General features: G+C 44.3%; 1 protein-coding gene across 3 annotated transcripts; it reads left to right on the forward strand.

Annotated features, from left to right (window-relative positions):
- Positions 1–825: 825 nt before the first annotated feature.
- Positions 826–11,222, forward strand: LOC139163026 (zinc finger protein 850-like). Of its 3 annotated transcripts, none has more exons than XM_070743939.1 (2): positions 826–896; positions 8,158–11,222. In XM_070743939.1, exon 2 carries the CDS (start codon positions 8,867–8,869, stop codon positions 10,808–10,810), a length of 1,944 nt encoding a protein of 647 aa, XP_070600040.1. In that variant the 5' UTR covers positions 826–896; positions 8,158–8,866; the 3' UTR covers positions 10,811–11,222. The 3 variants fall into 3 exon arrangements, with proteins under 3 accessions (XP_070600040.1, XP_070600038.1, XP_070600039.1); XM_070743937.1 differs by lacking the exon at positions 826–896 and adding an exon at positions 1,025–1,122; XM_070743938.1 differs by lacking the exon at positions 826–896 and adding an exon at positions 1,114–1,692.
- Positions 11,223–24,018: the final 12,796 nt, after the last annotated feature.

Consider the following 24,018-nt stretch of genomic DNA (forward strand, 5'->3'; position numbering starts at 1 on the left):
CTACCTGTCAATGACTACGTCAGCTTCAATCGCAACACCACAAGAGCACGCAACAGATTCAAACTTAATATTAACCGATCTTTTCTTCTATTCTTTTCTTTATTTATATTTATATTATTACATATCTATTCTCTTCAATGTGTATTATGTATTGGACTAACTAACTAACTAACTAACTAACTAACTAACTAACTAACTAACTAACTAACTAACTAACTAACTAAAATAAAATAAAATAAAATAAAATAAACCTAAGGTCTCCTGCTTGAGCAGGGGGCTGGACTAGAAGACCTCCATGGTCCCTTCCATGTCTATTCAGATTAATTGATTGACCTTGAAAGCTGCATCCTTGAATTTGCTAGTGGAGCATCAGGAGCAGGTAAATGGATAGGGTTTGTGGGGAGGAAGAAGACCCAGTTTAGTGTAGTGCTAAAGGAAAGGGGGCAAAACCACTTCCAAAAACCCTTGCCAAGGAAACTGCAAGGCCAGGCATCAAGACTGACCCAAACGCACCAAAAAACCGAAGCTAAGAGGTGTTGCCTTTCACTTTTTCACTTGGCTCCTCAGTTTTAAAGGTCGGTGTAGTCGAAAACGACCTGCTGCCATGTAATCAGTAAAGACATCTTCCAAGCGGCTTGGTGCAGCCTGGAAAAGCGTATTTTCCCAGCTACTGTCACTAGATGGCGATCAGGCAACATCTATATCTGGAAAGGCATCAATCCGTTGATGCTTGAGTTTCAATTTTTTTTAAAAACCATTGAGTACTGCATTGCTAGAAAGGATGGGAGGGGGAGAAGACACTCAGTGGAACTTCCTCTTCCGGTTGACTCATGGGAGGAAGGTGGCGTACAGAGCGGCTTTTGTGCTCTTTCGAGGATCGAGGCAGCAGCTGAAAGGTGAGTTGAGAGAAGGTGGGAGGAGAGTCTATATCTGGAAAGGCATCAATCCGTTGATGCCTGAGTTTCAATTTTTTAAAAAAACCATTGAGTACTGCATTGCTAGAAAGGATGGGAGGGGGAGAAGACACTCAGTGGAACTTCCTCTTCCGGTTGACTCATGGGAGGAAGGTGGCGTACAGAGCGGCTTTTGTGCTCTTCCGAGGATCGAGGCAGCAGCTGAAAGGTGAGTTGAGAGAAGGTGGGAGGAGAGTCCGGGAGCAAGTAGGGTTGTTCGGTCTCCTCCACGGCCTGGAAGCAGAGAAGCAACTGGGCTGAAGCGTGTCAAGCCAAAGTCCATCGAGTCCAGCATTCTGGGTCACACAGTGGCCCACCAATTGTACATGGGGATCTTGAGCAGAAAGAGAAGGCAAATCCTCCCTTTCCCTTGACCCCCCAACAAATGGTACTCAAGGGAATCCTGCCTGTTTCAACCAACATAGAGGACAATTGGATATCCATTTCAATAACCACCAATACACTTGGCATCCATGAATCTGTGTAATCCTGCCTTGAAGCTATCCAGGCTGACAGCTGTCACAACCTCTTCAGGAAGTGAATTCTATAATCCACACTTTCTTACCTATGAGTTTTAGGGACTGCCCCATCGTCCTAGTATTGTGTGATAGAGAAAATATTTTTTCTCTATCCACCTTTTCTATCCCATGCATGATTTTATACACTTCGATCAAGTCACCTCTGAAATGCCATCTTTCAAGGCTGAAGAGACCAAGGCCTTGCAACCTGGTTTCATTGGGTAGGTACTCCATTTCCTTGATCATTCTTTTTTAAATATATATATATTAGAGAGTATATAGTACCGAAAATAAACATCAGTCAACCAATATCAAATGAAAAGGACAACACTGAGAAAAAGAACAAAACAGAAAAAAATAGAAAAAATGAAAAGAACAGCAAACATTAAAGAGGCGTCATGCTCTCTCTTTCCTTTCTTATTATATTTTGTAAACAAACAATTTAATATTCAATTAGCTGTTTTTCATATTAAAATTTTTCATGCTCTCCTATCAGGTTAGATCTATGTTTCTTGAAAACTAAAGAGAATGATAAAAGTATTATACTTTTCAGTGCTAGAGCTATCATAAAACTATTTAAGAAAAAAAAATTCAAATATTACAATCATTAATTAGATCTTAAGATTCTAATCCAAAATAGTTTTAGATTATATACAGTGATCTCTCGATTAGCGCGGGGGTTACGTTCCAAGACCTCCCGCGCTAATCGATTTCCGCGTTATAGTGGTGCGGAAGTAAAAAACACCGTCTACGCATGCGCGCCATTTTTTTCATGGCCGCACATGCGCAGATGGTGGAGTTTGCGTGTGGGCGGCGGGGAAGACCAAGGGAAGGTTCCTTCAGCCGCCCAACAGCTGATCTGCTCCGCAGCGCGGAAGCAGCGAGGAGCCGAAGATGGGGTAAAGGCAAAGGGGAAACCCCATCTTCGGCTCCTCGCTGCTGCCGCGCTGCGGAGCGGATCAGGTGTTGGGCGGCTGAAGGAACCTTCCCTTGGTCTTCCCGCCGCCCAGGCAAAGGGGAAACCCCAAGATCGCTTGCCGCTTGCCGTATTGCAGCTTGGAGCCTTGCTTCGCCTCCTTCGCTGCAATACGGCAAGCGGCAAGCGATCTTGGGGTTTCCCCTTTGCCTGGGCGGCGCTGGGGCCATGCGGAGCCGCTCATCTAGGGGTGCGTGGACCGGCAAGGTGCCCTCCGCTCTCTCTCTTTCTCTCCCTGTTACCGGTGTGGTATAAGAGAGAGAAAGAAAGAGAAAGGAGGGCGACTTGCCAGTCCACGCCCCCCTGGATGAGCGGCCCCGCATGGCCCCAGCGCCGGACTCCGCCGTTGCCTCCGCCCTTGTTCGGCTCTGCAGCTGAGAGGCCACGTCCACCCCCTCCTCGGTGTCCCCGGCACCCAGCGTCCCCACGCCGCCTCCACCTCCCGGTAATGCGCCCGACCTCTGCCTCTCTCTTTCTCTCTCATATACCACGCCGGCAACAGGGAGAGAAAGAGAGAGAGAACTAGCGCGGACTTATTTTTTAATTAATATTTTTTGAAAAACCGCGTTGCAGCGTTTCGCGCTAATCGAGACCGTGCTAATCGAGGGATCACTGTACATTTATAGCATGTCTGGGTTAAGGAGAAAAGGTTTTGGTTCTTGTCTTAGTATACTACTTCCCTTTTGCTATGTAAAATAAGGACCGTTTATTTCCAGGTTCCCCCCCCCCCCCCCCCTTTTGGGGTAGCCAATTACCGGTATACCATTTATCCCAAATTTTGTAAAACACTCTGTCTTCCCTATCCTTAATGCACAAAGTCAATCTGTTCATTTCATCCAGTTCCATTGTCTTGTTCATAATATGAAAGTGGATGTAAATTCCTTTTTCCAATTTTGAGCCTAACAGATTTTTGCAGCTGTGAGTAGATGTATAATTAGATATTTGTCATCTCTTTTGATATTTTTATCAACCATTCCCAATACAGTATAAGTGTTTCTGGTTCAAATTTATTTCAGTTATTTCCTTTATCCATTTCCATATTAATTTCCAAAGTTGTCTAGCTTTCCCACAGGTCTACCACATATGAAAGTATGTGCCTAATTCATCTTTACACTTCCAAATGATTTATCCAATTCGTTATAAAAATTTTGTTGGTTTCTAATTAGAGCTGTCTGAAATAGGTAAAGTACCTTCAGAAGTACGTTCATCTTAATTACTGAGCTTCTCCCTAGCAGGGATATTTGTAATTTAGACCACTTCACTAAATCTTTCTGGATATCCTTTAATAATTCTTGATAATAATCTTCTTTTATCGAAGTTCATTTAGCTGTCAGCCAAATTCCTAAATACTTAACTTTTTTAACTGATTTGATTCCTATGCTTTCCTCTAATTCCTCTATGTGTTTTTAAGACAACTTTTAAGTTAACATCTTTGTTTTATCCTTGTTAATGTTGAGCCCCGCTACTCTTCCAAATTTTTTCATTTCCCTTAACAGTTCCAATCCCGAAATTGATGGATTCTCTATGATATAGACTAAATTGTCAGCAAAAGCTTGTGTCTTATAATGTTGATCCTTAATTTTCAAACCTCTAATGTCTGGATTTGCTCTCACAGTATTCAATAAGATTTCAATATACAAAATGTATAATAGCGGAGAAATAGGACAACCGTGTCTAACTCCTTTTTCAATGTTAATTTTATCTGTCTTATCTCCATTTATTATTATATTAGCTGTTTGGCTAGTGATCATTCTTGTTGCCCTTTTTGGCACCTTTTCCAGTTCCATTATATCCTTCTGGAGGTGCGGTGACCAGAACTGTACACACTACTCCAACTGTGGTCTCACCATCAATTTGTACAGAGACAAATACAACACTTGCCGACCTATTTTTGATTCCTTTCCTAATCATTCCAAACATGGAATTTGCTTTATTTACTGCTGCTGCACACTGGGTTGACATCTTCATTGAGCTGTTCGCCAAAACCTCAAGATCCCTTTCTTGGGTTGTCTCGGGAAGCTTGGTCCCCATCAGTTGGTAGGTATAATTAGGGTTCTTTGCCCCAATATTCATAACTTTGCACTTGTTTAGGTTGAAGTGCATTTGCCACTTTGTTGCCCACTCGCTTAATTTTGAGAGATCTTTTTGGAGCTCCCGACAATCAGTTTCACTTTTCACTACTGGGAGACCATTTAGTGTCGTCAGCAAACTTGGCTACCTCACTATTTATTTCTACATCCAGAACGTTAATGAATAATTAAAAAGTAAAGATCCCAAAACTGAACCTCCGGGTACAACACTTCTCACTCTTTCCATCCAAAGAATTGTCCATTTATTGACACCCTTTGCTTCCTACAATTTAGCCAGTTTAGCCAATCCAGGACAAGACCTGTCTTCTAATTCCGTGGAGTTTTTCAAGTTTTTTTTAGGAGCCTTTAGTGAGGGACCTTTTTGAAAGTCAAGATATACAATATCAACTGGGTCCCCTTTATGTGTTTATTTACACCCTCAAAGAATTCTAACAAGTTAGTAAGACATGATTTGCCCTTGCAGAAACCATGTTGCTTTTCTTTCAGCAATGCCTGTTCTTCTATGTGCCCAGTAATTTTATCTTTAATAATGGTTTCCATCACTTTGCCTGGAACTGAGTTTAAACCGACTGGTCTGTAATTTCCTGGATCACCTCTGGATCCTTTCTTGAAGATCAGGGTTACATTTGCCTCCCTCCAATCCTCAAGTACAGTGCCTGATCTTAGAGAAAGATTATATATTTTAGCTACAAGTTCAGCAATTTCACACTTGAGTTCCTTGAGAACTCTAGGGTGGATGCCACCTGGACATGGCGATTTGTTGACAAATATTGATGTTGATAGAAAAAAAGAATAAAGAAAAGGAGGGAAATAAATTGGACTATAGTAGATCATTTGTTGGAAGGATATATAAATTGGACAATTATTACCCTTTGTTTTCCATAAGATTTATATAACTTACAAACCTGATTTAATATTGACAAGATTCAGATGCTTATTGATACCAAATGATAGAAAATCTGTATAATCAATACTCTTAAAGGTATTTATATAAGTTTAAATAATTTATAAGTTGTTGTTTTTTGTTATGTGGAATTTAAAATGATTAACAAATGGATGGAATAAAGATAACAAGAATTGTATTTCTTTAAATATAGAGAATTAGCTAAAGTAAAATTTAAAAAAGTTGGAAGGGAGATATGAAAGGGGAAAAGAAATCAAACATTTAGCGCATCTAGAAATTATAGAACTAAAAAAAATGATGAAAAAAGATACCAATTGAGAGGGGGAAATACGGCCTAAAATCAAGAAGCATAAGAGATAATGACATAAGTTTAAGAAATAGCTCCAATGTTGAAATGAAGTTAAGGCTTCTGAATTGCTAGTCTGCTAACCATAAAATGGATTATGATTAGGTGTACTCAAGGATAAGAGGGAGAAAGAGGAAGTAGAAAGAGAGAAAGTGGAAAGAAGTAGGAAAGAGGGAGGGAGAAAGAAGGTAGAGGGAAGGGAAGGAGGGGAGTAGTACGAAATATAGAAGGAAACAGTCAAGATAAAAGTATAAAAGAAGAAAACCAAGGATATATGTTTATGCTCCATGTGGCAGCGGCAGTGGGCCTGCAACTCGGCCGGCGCTAAAAGCAGGCAGGGTGAGGCAGTTGCCATGGGACATGTTCTCCCATGCTCCCAGCCTACTGCACTCCCAAAATAATAAGGCATCCCTCAATAATAAGGCCAGGGCTTTTGTGGGAGAGGGGTCAAAGCCCCTGTCTTATTTTCGGGAAAACAGGGTATCTACAATTATATAAGCTATACCTAGCACTTCAAGATATATTTAATGATAGTCCTTTGCATTGCTAAGAATTCTTGATTGACCCAATTAAACAATTGAATTTGAATGTCTCTCGGTAGTCTTTGTCAGGAATTAAAAATCCCTGAATAATATCTTAATATAATATCTTGCTATCTAATATCTACATGCTGGGTGAGATCATCCAAGGGCATGGGGTGAGGTATCATCAGTATGCAGATGATACCCAGCTGTACATCTGCACCCTGTGTCCAATCAATGAAGCAGTGGAAGTGATGTGCCGGTGCCTGGAGGCTGTTGGGGTTTGGATGGGTGTCAACAGACTCAAACTCAACCCTGATAAGACGGAGTGGCTGTGGGTTTTGCCTCCCAAGGACAATTCCATCTGTCCGTCCATCACCCTGAGGGGGAATTATTGACGCCCTCGGAGAGGGTTCGCAACTTGGGCATCCTCCTCGATCCACAGCTGACATTAGAGAAACATCTTTTGGCTGTGGCGAAGTGGGCGTTTGCCTGGTGCACCAGTTGCGGCCCTATTTGGACCGGGAGACAATGCTCACAGTCACTCATGCCCTCATCACCTCGAGGTTCGACTACTGTAACGCTCTCTACATGGGGCTACCTTTGAAGAGTGTTTGGAAACTCCAGATTGTGCAGAATGCAGCTGCGAGAGCAATCATGGGCTTCCCTAGGTATGCCCATGTTTCACCAACACTGCGCAGTCTGCATTTTGGTTGCCGATCATTTTCCGGTCACAATTCAGTGTTGGTTATGATCTATAAAGTCCTTCATGGCACCGGACCAGAATATCTGCGATACCGCCTTCTGCCACATGAATCCCAGTGGCCGGTTAGGTCCCACAGAGTTGGCCTTCTCCGGGTCCCGTTGACTAAACAATGTCGTCTGGCAGGCCCCAGGGGAAGAGCCTTCTCTGTGGGGGCCCCAGCCCTCTGGATCCAGCTCCCCCCAGAGATTAGGATTGCCCCCACCCTCCTTGCCTTTCGTAAACTCCTTAAAACCTACCTCTGCCGTCAGGCACGGGGGAACTGAGATATCTCCCCTTGCCTATGTAGTTTTATGTATGGTATGTTGTATGTATGATCTTTAAACAATGGAGTTTTTAGACTTTTAATGTTAGATTTATTATTATAGACTTTTAATATTAGATTTGTCATTGTATACTGTTTTTAATCACTGTTGTGAGCTGCCCCAAGTCTGCGGACAGGTGCGGCATACAAATCTAATAATCAATTAATTAATTAATTAATTAATGCAGAAAGAGGCCTCTGTTGAGAATGCTGGTTCATTCTGAAGCAGTTGAGCGTGCAACAACCTAGTAATTATGTGAAAAGTATTTAACTAGGCAAGCGCTCTCCCTCTGTTCGCTGTTAGCTGTGTGCTGTTGCTGTTTGTGGAAGTGTGCTTTGAAAAAGCTGTAACGCTGTAAAAGTTGGTTCCTGTGAGTTATTGAACTAAGATAGTTGTAGCAAGGTACTAGTAAGATACTAGTTTATTGTATGTATAGTATAGACAGTAGTAGTAATGGTAGTATAAAGAAGTAGATATATTTTTCCACAACTTCCTACTGCTGCTGCTGTTGTGTTTCATTGAAGACTTCAACTCCATTTCTTCTGGTTGTGGCTGGCTGGTTGGGTTGGTGGGCTGGCTGGACTGATTTGCTGGACAAACAGGCTAGTTTCCGCAAATGCAAGCTTTGTTAGTCTTCTATGTATCAAATGAATCATAAATAATGTGATTATTATTGAGGCATGTTTGCTTTTTTGTTGTAATATATACTTTTTTTCTTTTTATACATCATCTCTTACTACTTTATAAAAATTAAAATTCTTTTTTTCTTTGAATCTTACAGGTGAAGAAAATGGCAATAAGAGCACTTGGAACAATTGTAAATAAAAACCAACACTGAAAAGGGAAGAAAATCAAGCGAAAAAACAAAATATTTTTCATTTATTTCAGAATATGATATAATTCTTCTCCACCTCCAGCAGCAGCCGTTAAACAAGGGAGAGAAAATCAAGAAGGATTTCAAGCTCAAAAAAGCCGATTATACTCAAGGAAAGGTTTTCCTTTTCCATATTTTTGGTGACTTCAACTGTGGAAAGGCAGCATAGATTTGCCTCCTGTGGGAAAAGAAGAAATATCACAGCTGTTTATGGAAAGAAGAACTAGACAGGACAAAAGCCACACACACTATCTCAATGTAGCAAAAACTGTTCAGAAAAGCTCCCTTGTGATTCATGGAAGCAACCACACGAGAGGGAAGCCACAAAAGTGCCCCCAATGCGCTATGTTCTTTAGTGAGCATGGCAATATGGTACACCAGAAAAACACATGATGGAGAAAACATAAGATTCTGCAGATTGTGTGAACTTTTCATTAGAAATATTCAGGCCATGGGACACTAAACGAGGCACACACAGAAATAAAGCCATTTGAACATCCTTTCTGTGAGAAAGGCTTCAAAGAGACAATTCCAGTCTGGTCTAGCATGCAAGACTCACAAATAATAGAAAATATTTGAATGTGACTGTGTAAAAAATTCAGTCACAATTTCAGTCATGAAACATCAGAGGACTCAGACAGGAGAGAAACCCTTTGAATGTCCAGACTGTGGGAAAAGTTTCAGTCGGAATTCCAACCTGGCTCAGCACCGGAGAATTCATACAGGAGAGAAACCTTTTGAATGTCCTGACTGTGGGAAAAGTTTCAGTCGGAATTCTAGTCTGGTTCAACACCAGAGGACTCACACACGAGAGAAACCTTTTGATTGCCATGACTGTGGGAAAAGTTTTAGTCGGAGTTCCAACCTTGTGCAACACCAGAGGACTCACACTGGAGAGAAACCCTTTGAATGTTCTGACTGTGGTAAACGTTTTCGTGAGAATTCCAACTTGGTGAAACACCAGAGGACTCATACAGAAGAGAAACCCTTTGAATGTCCTGACTGTGGGAAAGGTTTCAGTCGGAATTCCCACCTGCTGACCCACCAGAGGACTCACACTGGAGAGAAACCCTTTGAATGTCCTGACTGTGGGAAACGTTTTCGTGTGAATTCCAACCTGGTGAAACACCAGAGGACTCATACAGAAGAGAAACCCTATGAATGTCCTTACTGTGGGAAAAGTTTTAGTCAGAATTCCCACCTGCTGACCCACCAGAGGACTCACACTGGAGAGAAACCCTTTGAATGTCCAGACTGTGGGAAAGGTTTTAGTCATAATTCCAGCCTGGTGAAACACCAGAGGACTCACACAGGAGAGAAACCCTTTGAGTGTCAGGACTGTGGGAAACGTTTTAGTCAGAATTTTAGCCTGGTGACACACCAGAGGACTCACACAGGAGAGAAACCTTTTGAATGTCCTGACTGTGGGAAAAGGTTTAGTCAGAGTTCCAACCTGGTGGTACACCAGGCAACTCACACAGGAGAGAAACCTTTTGAATGTCCTGAGTGTGGAAAAGGTTTTAGTCATAATTCCAACCTAGTGGTACACCAGGGGACTCACACAGGAGAGAAACCCTTTGAGTGTCCTGACTGTGGGAAATGTTTTAGTAGGAATTCCCACCTAGTGGTACATCAGAGGTCTCATACAGGAGAGAAACCCTTTGAATGTCCAGACTGTGGGAAAAGTTTTAGTCAGAGTAACCACCTGGTGCAGCATCAGACGACTCATACAATTGAGAAACCCTTTGAGTGTCCTGACTGTGGGAAATGTTTCAGTAGGAGTTCCTACCTAGTGGAACATCAGAGGTCTCATACAGGAGAGAAACCCTTTGCATGTCTGGACTGTGGGAATGGTTTTAGTGATAATTCCAGCCTGGTGACAAACCAGGGGACTCACACAGGAGAAAAACCTTTTGAATGTCATGATTGTGGGAAAAGATTTAGTCATAGTTCCAACCTTGTGCAACACCAGAGGACTCATTCAGGAGAGAAACCCTTTGAATGTCCAGACTGTGGGGAAAGTTTCAGTCAGAATTCTAGTCTGGTTCAACACCAGAGGACTCATTCAGGAGAGAAACCCTTTGAATGTCCAGACTGTGGGAAAAGTTTTAGTCATAATTCCAACTTGGTGAGACACCAGAGGACTCACACAGGAGAGAAACCCTTTGAATGTCCAGACTGTGGGAAAAGTTTTAGTCAGAGTTATCACCTGGTGCAACATCAGAGGACTCACACAGGAGAGAAACCCTTTGAATGTCCAGACTGTGGGAAAAGGTTTAGTCAGAGTTATCACCTGGTGCAACATCAGAGGACTCACACAGGAGAGAAACCCTTTGAATGTCCTGACTGTGGGAAAAGGTTTAGTCAGAGTTCCAACCTGGTGATACACCAGGCAACTCACACAGGAGAGAAACCTTTTGAATGTCCTGAGTGTGGAAAAGGTTTTAGTCATAATTCCAACCTAGTGAGACACCAGGGGACTCACACAGGAGAGAAACCCTTTGAGTGTCCTGACTGTGGGAAATATTTCAGTAGGAGTTCCCACCTAGTGGTAAAGTGACTGGGTGAACCAAAGTTAACTTGGATGAAGGCCCAAGGCTTTCGGCTCAGGTCACTATAACCTTGGCTATTATTGCTTTCTGTATAATCAGCAGCTGCAGCTACGATAAGGAAGTAGGGAAATTGTATAGGGGGGCTTGCTTACTGGAAATGTGCCATTGTACGGGTATTAGATCCTCTTTTATGTTAGGAGAAACAGGATGTTCCCATGTACACATGCCAACTGATGATATATATCGAAAACTGTTATTTTCCACAAACTGTTATAACCATATATGGCAACTTATGCTCCCCCAAGATAATGTGTATCCCAAGGGTATATAAGAAAGATCCTGACGCCCATTCGGGGTTCAGGCCATTTAATCTGTTATTTTGTGCTTTGAACCTGCGCAATAAAACTTTCCTTCATTGAAGTGCTGGCTTCTGTCTCGTCAATTCTACAACATTTTCTGGCACCCCAGATGGGACAGTAAGCGAGGCGATATTTCGCTGAGGGTAGCCTGACCCCTCGGGCCCATCCGGGGGCCACTGCTGAATATTCTCCAGGCGCCACGGGGGAGCAAGCCTCCGGGAGACTGCAGTGACACCCCGCTGGGACCGACGGAGCTGACGGTGAGCCCAAGATCCCTTTAGGGAAGGAAAGGAGGTCTGAACGGATTGGTATCCTGGCCAGGAAGGTGAGGGAAGACGTCTGCAGGCGAGTATTCATAAAATCAAGTGGTACCGGTCTCATTTGAAGATCGAAGAGGGGGTCTGATCACCCCCCTGGACTCAGGGCGATTGTCCTAACGAAGTCTGTGTAGGCTGTGTGGGTGGTTAAACCTTCGCGGTTCCCTTCAGTGACTGTTGGAAAGTCCAGCACTGTGGGCCGAAGGTAGTGTGGTTAGGGTAGAATGGGTGGTGGAGGAAGCGTTCCCAGTACCCCACTGGAATGCATGCTGAAGGGTTTTGATACTTATTTCAATCATATTGATTACAAGCCCCCCCGTCCTAGGGCAACTAAGGAGAGGTTGCGCTTTTTATGCCAACAACAATGGCCTCATTTGGGGGTGGGGTGGCCACCGGAGGGAACGTTTAAAGACCAAATCATAGATGATGTGTGGGGAAAAATAGTTGTAAATGAGGAGCAATACCCTAATCAGTTGCAATATATAGAGGCATGGGAAAACGCAGTAGCAGAAAAGCCAGGGGAGCTTTTGCAATGTCAGGCGGAAATGGTACGTTTGTGTGTGGCTAGACCACGGAAGGAAAAGGTTAAGAATACGCTGAGTAAAGGAGGGACTGCGAAGGGAATTGTGAAAAGGCAAGAACCGAAGGTGTCAGACTCCAAGAAGAAGGTGTTGGGACAGGTTGAGGAGGAAATAATCAGGCCCCCGCCGTACGCACAAGTGTTACCCCCGGTAGATAATGCACAGATGGCAGCGGCTGCTGCACTATCAGATGATGAGGAAGGAGAGGTTGCGGGTCCCGCTAAAAGGGAAGGGGGTGGCGAAGGAATGGCATATGGGGCAGGTCGTGAGAGGGGCGCTGGAGCGATTGATCGAATACAAACAAGGGCTGTAACTGCGAGGGCTGAGGCAGCCAGGGAGGAGGCGGCAAAACTGGAGGAGACGCAGAGAGATTTTATGGCTCCGTTGCGTCAGATGGATCAGCAAGTGGTGAATGCTCAGACTGGGGATTTGGAATATAGACCGTGTTTTCAGTATGTCCCCTTCTCAACAACTGATTTGCTCAATTGGAAGCAGCACTATGGGCCGTTGTCGGTTAAACCAACTGAGTTGGCTGATTTGTTTCAAACTATTATGCAGACTCATAACCCTAATTGGCAGGATATACAACAGTTGTTAAGTACATTATTGACCCCGGAAGAAAGGGAGAAATGGAGAGCTGCAGTGCGGACCCATATTAAGGAAAGGTTTCCAAATGAGCAGGATCTAGGGCCACGGATGGCGGAATTTGCACCAGAACAGAATCCGGGGTGGGACCCAACTGACCCGGCTCATAGAACAGCTCTTAGGGAATACCAGAATGTGACAGTGATTGCTTTGAGGAAGGCAGGGAAGCCGCCAGTGAATATGTCTAAGCCCTCCCTGGTGATGCAGGGGCCAGAGGAAAGCCCGGAAAGCTTCCTTCAGCGTTTGATTGAGGCATATGAAATGTATACGCAAGTGAATCCAAGATCAGAGGATAATGTAAGAATGTTGAATGAGAGGTTTATAGCTCAGAGCTATGAAGATATAAGGAAGAAGCTGCAAAAGTTAGAAGGAGCTTTGGGAAAGAATACTACAGAGTTGTTAGAAGTGGCACGTAAGGTGTTTGTGAATAGGGATAAGGTGGAAAAGAAGGAAAAGGATGCGCGGATGCATAAGAAGGCTGAGTTGTTGGCGGTGGCGTTACAAGGGAGGGTAGGGTTTCCAGGAAGGGCTGGGTTTCAGGGCAGAGCTGGTTTTCAAGGCAGGGTAGGTTTGGGACCGAATCAATGTGCGATATGTAAGTTGGAAGGACATTGGAAATGGGAATGCCCACAGGGGGCACGGTGGGGACAAAGTGAGTGGAGACGGCCGTTCGGACGACCCTTTGGGGGGCGAGGGCAAGGAATGGGCCGCGGGGGCCCCCCTCGGTTCCCCTATAGAGGAGGAAATGCACAAGGAAATCCCATAGGCGGGGGAGCTACAGGATTAGCCGGGGTAGCCCCAGAGAATGCAGCTCAGGTTGAAGGAATTGGCTTGGCGGGCACTGGATGGACTGCGTGACGGGGACCTGGCTTAGAGCAGACCCCCCCCTGAGCCTATGGTTACAATGAATATTGGGGGTCATCAGACTACATTTTTGGTGGACACAGGGGCTGGTCGGTCAGTGGTGAATAAGCAGATTGCCCCTCCCGGGCCCCATGAAATACAAGTTCAGGGGGTGTCTGGACGGGTAGTCGGGCGACAAGTTTTGAATCCAGTCACCTGTGAATTCAATGGTTCCGAGCTCAGTCATGAGTTTGTGTATATTCCGGAATGCCCTGTGCCATTGTTGGGCAGGGATTTATTGAATAAATTAGGAGCTACTATTTCGTTTAATGAGGGAAGGCAATCTTTAACGCTTAGTCATCGCCCTGAGACAATGTGGAGATTGATGGTGAATAAGGAAGTGGAGCAAGCGGTGTCAGAAAAGTGGAGGGGGTTTGCGGTGCCTGGTCTGTGGGCTGAAGATAACCCCCCCGGCTTTGCCTCGCATCACCCCCCCATTGTAGTGGAAGTGAAACCGCTTGCCACTCCTGTGAATATTAGGCAGCGCCCTTGTTCTAGGGAAGCAATAGCAGCAATTTATGATTGTATCCAAAAGTATTTAAAAGCTGGAATTTTAGTCCCTATTCAATCCCCATGGAATACCCCGATTTTGCCAATACGGAAACCAGATGGATCTTATAGGCCTGTGCAGGATTTGAGGGTGGTGAATAGTATGACAGTTACCATTCACCCGGCAGTGCCTAACCCTTATACACTGTTGAGCTTGATTCCACCAAGGGCAAAGTGGTTTTCTGTGATAGATTTGAAGGATGCGTTTTTTACGATCCCAATACATCCAATTAGCCAGCCGCTGTTTGCTTTTGAATGGGAGAATCCAGAGACGGGGGCTAAGAGGCAGTATGCATGGACTCGTTTACCTCAAGGTTTTAAAAATTCACCGACGCTGTTTGGGACAGCTTTGGCTAAGGATTTGCTATATTATGTACCTAGACAGCAAGGGGATACAATATTGCAATATGTAGATGATGTTTTGGTTACAGGACAATCAGAGGATTTGTGTTGGGATAACACTAATGCTTTGCTTGTATTATTGTTGCAATGTGGTTATAGGGTATCCCGCAAAAAGGCACAATTAGTGCAGGAAAGGGTGAGGTATCTTGGATATGACATTGAGCAGGGGCAAAGGGCACTAGGGCCAGAAAGGAAGCAAGCAGTATTGTCTATTGTGCCCCCAAATAATAGGAGACAGTTGAGAGGCTTTTTGGGTTTGGCTGGCTTTTGTCGGATCTGGATCCCGAATTATGCCCTCATGGCTGCACCTCTCTATACCTCCACAAAGGGGGGCAATAATGACCCGTTTGTTTGGGGGGATGAACAGAGAAAAGCCTTTGAGGAAATTAAAAAGGCGTTAGCCAGTGCCCCGGCATTGGCATTGCCTAACTTGAATAAGCCTTTCAACTTGTACGTGGATACTAGGAAGAATATAGCTTTGGGGGTTTTGACTCAACAGTTGGGCAGTTGGCAGCAACCGGTGGCTTATTTGTCAAAACAACTTGATGGGGTGGCACAAGGGTGGCCACATTGTTTGAAGGTTTTGGCAGCTATTGCCGAATTGGTACAAGATTGTAATAAGTTGACCTTTTCCAGTACAATTTGTGTCCATACCCCACATGCTGTGCAGTCTATTCTGGACCAAGAGGGTCATTTGTGGATAAGTAGTCAGAGGTTGGTGAAGTATCAGGCAATGATGATTGAAAATCCTCATGTGAGGTTGACGATATCAAATACCTTGAACCCAGCTACTTTGTTGCCGGTGGAAACTGAAGTAGGGATAGAGCATGATTGTGTGCAAGTACTGGAAAACGTATATTCCACACGGCCTGATTTATCTGATGTCCCTTTACAAATGGCAGATTGTAATTGGTATACGGATGGTTCTAGTTATATGCATGAGGGAAATCGTGTGGCAGGTTATGCGATTGTGGATGATGAACGCGTCATCGAGAGTGCGCCACTGGGAGGGGGGTATAGTGCACAAGTGGCGGAATTATGGGCTCTAATCCGTGCCTTAGAGAGAGCTGCAGGTGAAACATTGAATGTTTGGACAGATAGCAAATATGCGTTTTTGACATTGCATGCCCATGGCGCTGTATATAAGGAACGAGGTTTTCGGGATTCCGCTGGGAAATTTATTCAACATGGTCATTTGATTCAGCGGTTGATTGCAGCAGTCCAACGACCTAAGAGGGTGGCGGTGATGCATTGTAAAGGGCATCAAAGGGGGGATGATATGGTGGTGCTTGGGAATCGGGCAGCAGATGCAGAGGCTCGGGCGGCTGCCCTTCGGGATGGCCCGAGACCCGACCTATCCATACATATAGCCCAGGATTTGGGAGTGATACCGCCTACTCTCACTCCGTCTTACACAATCACTGAATGTGTGAGGGCGGTAAATGATTTGAAGGCGGTTGTTAGGGAGGGGTGGTATGTTTTACCGGATGGTCGAATATATGTACCGGCATCAATGACTTGGAAACGGCTTTAAGTCGGGATTATTATATAGATAGGTTGGCTGGAATAGCTAATAAAGTAGTGAGCCAATGTGACACATGTGCCAAGGTTAACCCTAGGCAGGGACCAGTCCTACCGCCTGGGGCTATACCGGTTTCTTATTTTCCCATGGACACAGTAATGATTGATTTTACTGATATGCCGCGTTGTGGATTTTATAAGGCGATGTTGGTGGTTGTAGATAGGTACACTGGGTGGCCCGAGGCTTTTCCTACAAAAACCAAAAAGGCTAGGGAAGTGGCTCGGATTTTACTTAAGGAAATTATTCCGCGGTTTGGGAGTCCTTCATTTATCTCTAGCGATAACGGGCCGGAATTTGTTGATCAGGTAAATCAAGGATTGGCGGAGGCGGTGGGTATCAGATGGCGATTCCACAGTGCATTTCACCCTCAATCAGGGGCTCCTGTTGAGAGGATGAATTGCACTTTAAAGGAGAAGATTACTAAGATTTGTACGGAATCGCATATGAAGTGGCCGGACGCTTTGCCATTGGCCCTTTATTCCATAAGGAGTGCTCCGAGGATGCAGCACCGACTTTCACCTTATGAGCTGATGTTTGGGCGTCCACCCACTCTTCTTCGGAGAAATTTGGCTGGATGGCCTGAATTGGGCCATAAGGGGGGAGTATGGACTATGGAAATGGTACAAGAATTAAATAAGCAAGTTGAAAAACTCAGAAAATATGTGTTAGAGCAATCCCCCCCAAGGCTTGTAACCAACTGCCATGCCTTTCAGCCGGGGGACAGGGTGTGGGTGAAGCATTGGAAGAAAGAACCATTACAGGGGAGATGGAAGGGTTCGTATGTTATAATCATGTCATCTCCCCTTGCTATTAAGATAGCCGAGTCCAAATCTTGGATACATTGGTCTCGAGTGAAGAAAGCAGCAGATGAGGAATGGAGGGTGCAACCGACTGCTGATCCAATGAAATTGAAGCTTAGGCGAAAGTGATCTTGAATACTATCCTCTTCTGCTTTGCTTTAGGTGTATTAATTGCTGCGAGTTTTGCTTTTAGTATATATATATATATATCATAAATTAATACAGGCTGCGTGACAAGGAAAGGCCACTCTGCAGAGACCTTACCGGTAACAGGTCTTCAACGCACAGTGGTGAAGACACAGCCCCCCCTGCTAAACCACACCGGAAGCTGGTTTTCAACGCACGGGAGAAGCTGGGATGAAGGGGTCAAGGGGTTTTGGGGTACATATATTACTTTTGCTTTTGGGTTTTGTTCATGCTAATCATGTATGTATTCACAATTTGGGGCAATGGAGCCTGCCTGGCGAGGAACCTAGGATTACTCAGTCATATGTGGTGGGGTCTGGTGAATGTGATGGGAATCCTCCAATCAAGATAACTCCCAGCTGTTGGGTTGGTATTATGCCTCACCCGTGTCAGTATGCTCAGGCTTTTGACACGATAATGACAGAAGTATGTTTGGTCAGGCAACATGCCAATCCGGATGCTTGTTATCATATAGGATACATCTTGAGGAGAGGAATGTGTGCGGACACCCAGCCGATCGGGCCACAGAGTATTAGTGACTATATAACATTGGATTGCGGCCCCCCAATGTTTTGGGGGTGGGATACAATTGCTACGGTGAACCAGCTGAAACCGGGCTGGAGAGGCACTTGTATCGTGCATTTCCCACCGGTAGCGTCTGGGCATCGTCGGGGACAGAATACGCGCAAGAGACAAAGGGGTAAAAAGAATAGGAGGGTGTCTCGTAGTGTTGACCTTAGAAAAAGGGGGAATCAGGGTACTTGTATAGAGTGTTTCGTTTATGAGGATGTCTTTACGTCAACACTTGGGATCCCCTCGTCATGTACGCAATTTGACTTCACTCCATGTCATTATTCTGGGAAGGAATATAGCAGGTGTAATGGTACACAGGGTGTTATGTGTTATAGGCGCCCACCTACTCCTGCTCGTACTCCCCTCTCCGTAATGAGTACGTCGAACCACATGGCACCAGGATCAATTACCCCTCCTTCATTGGATGAGTGTACACCATGCATTACGAAGGCTAAAATAGGGATCCGAACTGTTCACACTATAGTATACCACACTATAAAACCTAAGGAGTGTGCCCCATCAGGGCGGAATTGTATCGCAAATGGAACAATGTATAGTCTTTGTACGCAGAAAGGGAATATCAAGTGTTATGATCCTAGTACTCCAATACGTCTGAATTTCACATTGTGGGTAGGACGACCATCTGATGAGTTCAGGGACTACCTCACTTGTCATCCTGTGGTGGATAGAACTTTGGCCCCTGTGATATTCACATTTGATGCTTGCAAAGCCTTGAGTAATAACTATGGTAGTGCACATGGGTCACACTGTGGAAATGATGGATGGATCCAGACATATCAATCAAATGAAAAGTATTTGTGTGAGGTAGATCCTGCCAGTGATAATGCGAATACAGGGAGATGGAATCCATGTGGCAATACAGAAAACTGCTCTGGATGGAGCTGTGTGTGTGCGCACACTGGGGATGTTGAGAAAAACACTTATAAAGGGTGTCCGTATGTACGGTCCTTTAGGAGACTTTTTGGAAACATTGTACAGATAGAGGTTGATCGTTCTATTCCCTCAGGAACTACGTTTGCCTTTGGCATAAATGGGCTAGGAAGGGATCCTATTACCTATCTCTCAGTTAAAATGTGGAGGGTGGTTGCAGGGGAGGTGCGAACCTTGGGGTGGTCCGTTTATGATTCCCTTAGGAAATTGGAAAAACCCCTGCCAATTAGTGACACAGCCAAAAATTTGTTTGTTGAAATGGCTGAGAAAGTAGCTAAGACACTGACTGTCAGGAATTGTTTTGTGTGTGGAGGGACGAATATGGGGGAACAATGGCCACGGGAGGCCTTGGAGGCAGAGCCCCTTGTTTTTAATAATCTGTCTGCTACTGGCAACATAACTACAAGGAAAAGAGTGTCAGGAACTATGTGGACTTTAACCACTAACTTAGTGGGTAGAAATTGCTTTATGAGAATGGGTAGTGTGAATGTTGGACACTTGATTTGTTTGGGATTTTGGGATTTAGCTTATGAAAAGTGGATTTCCCCGGGGAATGCTACTGAACCTGTGAAATTTGATACTACAAATCTTAAATACCTTGGGTCTGTAGGTCAGGGAGAAGAATGGGTAGCTCCTCAGAATATGTATTGGATATGTGGCAAGATAGCCTATGAAGCCCTACCTAGTAATTGGTCTGGCTCCTGTGTGCTAGGCTGGATTAAACCTTCATTTTTCTTATTGCCGATAGCGACTCGCCAAATGTTAGGTGTCCCCCTGTATGAACCCATTGGCCCACGCGATAGAAGACGGCGAGATATAGAGAACACGGACAGCCAGGATAATACCTTTTCTGGGTTCCCATGTAAGACCTTGGCTGAATATGAAGAAAGTGAGGTTTGGAGCTCAGAAAGGATTGTGTGTACATATGGGAAGGCAACGTGGGCGGAGGATGGGTCCTGGGGATACCGGACACCGGTTTATATGTTAAATAGGATCATTAGGCTACAGGCAGTCCTTGACTTGTCTGGAAGGAGGATAGATTTTGCTTTGAATTATCTGTCGGAAACCTCTACCAAGCTTCGGACTGCTGTGTATCAAAATAGATTGGCATTGGATTACCTCCTGGCGAAGGAGGGAGGAGTTTGTGGGAAATTTAATCTTTCCAATTGCTGCTTACAGATAGATGATACTGGAAAGGTAATTAAGCAGCTCACTAAGGAGATACGACAATTGACCCATAATCCGGACCAGGTATGGAAGGGCATTAATTTGAAAGATATGTTCGGTACTTGGTTTCCTAAGTTGCCTGGATTACAGGCAATAGTGGCATTTATTGGGTTAATTGCTGCGGGCTGTGTACTTTTACCTTGTATCTTACCTGTCTTCATTAGGACTATATCCAATAGCTTATCATTGCTGGCTGAGCGTAAAGCTACTGCTGAGGTAATGGCTATGTGGGAATTTGCTAAAGATCATAATGAAGCTGAATATGCTGCATTGGATGCGGAAACTGCGGAAACTGAGTATGCGACTCTCCTTGCTGAGGAAGAAGAGTCGCAAAGGGGGGAATAAAGTGACTGGGTGAACCAAAGTTAACTTGGATGAAGGCCCAAGGCTTTCGGCTCAGGTCACTATAACCTTGGCTATTATTGCTTTCTGTATAATCAGCAGCTGCAGCTACGATAAGGAAGTAGGGAAATTGTGTAGGGGGGCTTGCTTACTGGAAATGTGCCATTGTACGGGTATTAGATCCTCTTTTATGTTAGGAGAAACAGGATGTTCCCATGTACACATGCCAACTGATGATATATATCGAAAACTGTTATTTTCCACAAACTGTTATAACCATATATGGCAACTTATGCTCCCCCAAGATAATGTGTATCCCAAGGGTATATAAGAAAGATCCTGACGCCCATTCGGGGTTCAGGCCATTTAATCTGTTATTTTGTGCTTTGAACCTGCGCAATAAAACTTTCCTTCATTGAAGTGCTGGCTTCTGTCTCGTCAATTCTACAACATTTTCTGGCACCCCAGATGGGACAGTAAGCGAGGCGATATTTCGCTGAGGGTAGCCTGACCCCTCGGGCCCATCCGGGGGCCACTGCTGAATATTCTCCAGGCGCCACGGGGGAGCAAGCCTCCGGGAGACTGCAGTGACACCCCGCTGGCACCGACGGAGCTGACGGTGAGCCCAAGATCCCTTTAGGGAAGGAAAGGAGGTCTGAACGGATTGGTATCCTGGCCAGGAAGGTGAGGGAAGACGTCTGCAGGCGAGTATTCATAAAATCAAGTGGTACCGGTCTCATTTGAAGATCGAAGAGGGGGTCTGATCACCCCCCTGGACTCGGGGCGATTGTCCTAACGAAGTCTGTGTAGGCTGTGTGGGTGGTTAAACCTTCGCGGTTCCCTTCAGTGACTGTTGGAAAGTCCAGCACTGTGGGCCGAAGGTAGTGTGGTTAGGGTAGAATGGGTGGTGGAGGAAGCGTTCACAGTACCCCACTGGAATGCATGCTGAAGGGTTTTGATACTTATTTCAATCATATTGATTACAAGCCCCCCCGTCCTAGGGCAACTAAGGAGAGGTTGCGCTTTTTATGCCAACAACAATGGCCTCATTTGGGGGTGGGGTGGCCACCGGAGGGAACGTTTAAAGACCAAATCATAGATGATGTGTGGGGAAAAATAGTTGTAAATGAGGAGCAATACCCTAATCAGTTGCAATATATAGAGGCATGGGAAAACGCAGTAGCAGAAAAGCCAGGGGAGCTTTTGCAATGTCAGGCGGAAATGGTACGTTTGTGTGTGGCTAGACCACGGAAGGAAAAGGTTAAGAATACGCTGAGTAAAGGAGGGACTGCGAAGGGAATTGTGAAAAGGCTGCTGCACTATCAGATGATGAGGAAGAAGAGGTTGCGGGTCCCGCTAAAAGGGAAGGGGGTGGCGAAGGAATGGCATATGGGGTAAAAAGGGGCAAAGGGGTAAAAAGAATAGGAGGGTGTCTCGTAGTGTTGACCTTAGAAAAAGGGGGAATCAGGGTACTTGTATAGAGTGTTTCGTTTATGAGGATGTCTTTACGTCAACACTTGGGATCCCCTCGTCATGTACGCAATTTGACTTCACTCCATGTCATTATTCTGGGAAGGAATATAGCAGGTGTAATGGTACACAGGGTGTTATGTGTTATAGGCGCCCACATAGAAACATAGAAGACTGACGGCAGAAAAAGACCCCATGGTCCATCTAGTCTGCCCTTTTACTATTTCCTGTATTTTATCTTACAATGGATATATGTTTATCCCAGGCATGTTTAAATTCGGTTACTGTGGATTTATCTACCACGTCTGCTGGAAGTTTGTTCCAAGGATCTACTACTCTTTCAGTAAAATAATACTTTCTCATGTTGCCTTTGATCTTTCCCCCAACTAACTTCAGATTGTGTCCCCTTGTTCTTGTGTTCACTTTCCTGTTAAAAACACTTCCCTCCTGAACCCTATTTAACCCTTTAACATATTTAAATGTTTCGATCATGTCCCCCCTTTTCCTTCTGTCTTCCAGACTATACAGATTGAGTTCATTAAGTCTTTCCTGATACGTTTTATACTTCAGACCTTCCACCATTCTTGTAGCCCGTCTTTGGACCCGTTCAATTTTGTCAATATCTTTTTGTAGGTGAGGTCTCCAGAACTGAACACAGTACTCCAAATGTGGTCTCACCAGCGCTCTATATAAGGGGATCACAATCTCCCTCTTCCTGCTTGTTATACCCCTAGCTATGCAGCCAAGCATCCTACTTGCCTTTCCTACCGCCCGACCACACTGTTCACCCATTTTGAGACTGTCAGAAATCACTACCCCTAAATCCTTCTCTTCTGAAGTTTTTGCTAACACAGAACTGCCAATGCAATACTCAGATTTAGGATTCCTTTTCCCCAAGTGCATTATTTTACATTTGGAAACATTAAACTGCAGTTTCCATTGCTTTGACCATTTATCTAGTAACGCTAAATCATTTACCATATTACAGACCCCTCCAGGAATATCAACCCTATTGCACACTTTAGAGTCATCGGCAAATAGGCAAACCTTCCCTACCAAACCTTCCCCTATGTCACTCACAAACATATTAAAAAGAATAGGACCCAGAACAGACCCTTGTGGCACACCGCTTGTAACCTGTCTCTGCTCAGAATACTCGCCATTAACAATAACTCTCTGATGTCTATGCTTCAGCCAGCTTGAAATCCACTGAACTATCCAGGGATTAAGTCCAATCTTCACTAATTTATCTATCAGCTCTTTATGTGGAACCGTATCAAAGGCTTTGCTGAAGTCCAGATAGGCAATATCCACGGCACCACCTTGATCCAACACCTTTGTGACATAGTCAAAGAACTCAATGAGATTAGTCTGACACGATTTGCCTTCAGTAAAGCCATGCTGATTTGGGTCCAATAAGTTATTGTTTTTTAGATGCTGATTTATCCTCTTTTTGAGTAGAGTCTCCATCATTTTAACTACAACTGATGTCAAGCTAACTGGCCTGTAGTTTCCAGCTTCTTCTCTACTGCCCTTCTTGTGGATAGGCACAACACTGGCCATTCTCCAATCCTCAGGAACATCTCCTGTTAACAGGGATTGGTTAAACAAATCAGTCAGGGGGGTAGCAATGACAGATCTGAGTTCTTTAAGAACTCTGGGATGGATGCCATCTGGACCCATTGCCTTATTTATCTTTAATCTTTCAAGTTCTTCTAAGACATCGGCTTCTAAGATCACTGGAGCTGAATCCGTACAGCTGGAAGCAATGCTATATCCCTCTATAGTATTATTTTGTAAGGTGTCCTTTGAGAAAACTGAACAGAAGTAGCTATTGAAATGGTCATCGATCTCCTTATTCCCATTAATGCATGTATTATTCCCGGTACTAAGCTTTGTGATGCTGCAGTTTTTCTTCTTCCTATCACTAATATATCTGAAGAAGGTTTTATCCCCCTTCTTTACAGATTTTGCTATTTGTTCCTCTTTTGAGGGTTTAGCAGCATATATTATCTGTTTCGCCTCCTTCTGTCTCATTTTATACACCTCTCTATCAGCTATACTTCCAGACTCTTTATACCTCCTATAGGCAGCCTTTTTTTCATTGACTATAGCCCTTACATCATTGCTAAACCATAGCGGTTTCTTCTTCCTTTTACCTTTAGTTACTTGCTTTACATAAAGTCTTGTGGCTTTTAAGATGGCCTTTTTTAATACAGTCCACTGGGTGCTCGCTCCTGCCATTTTATCCCTCCCCTTTAATTCATTATTTAAATATTCCCCCATTGCATTAAAATTTGTTTTTCTGAAATCCAATACTTTGGTTGCA

The sequence above is a fragment of the Erythrolamprus reginae genome, chromosome 2 (genome assembly GCF_031021105.1).
Source record: "Erythrolamprus reginae isolate rEryReg1 chromosome 2, rEryReg1.hap1, whole genome shotgun sequence".
Lineage (NCBI taxonomy): Eukaryota > Metazoa > Chordata > Lepidosauria > Squamata > Dipsadidae > Erythrolamprus > Erythrolamprus reginae.

Coding starts and splice junctions, on each gene's coding strand:
- LOC139163026 (XM_070743939.1), top strand. CDS start 8,867: ATGAAACATCAGAGGACTCAGACAGGAGAGAAACCCTTTGAATGTCCA.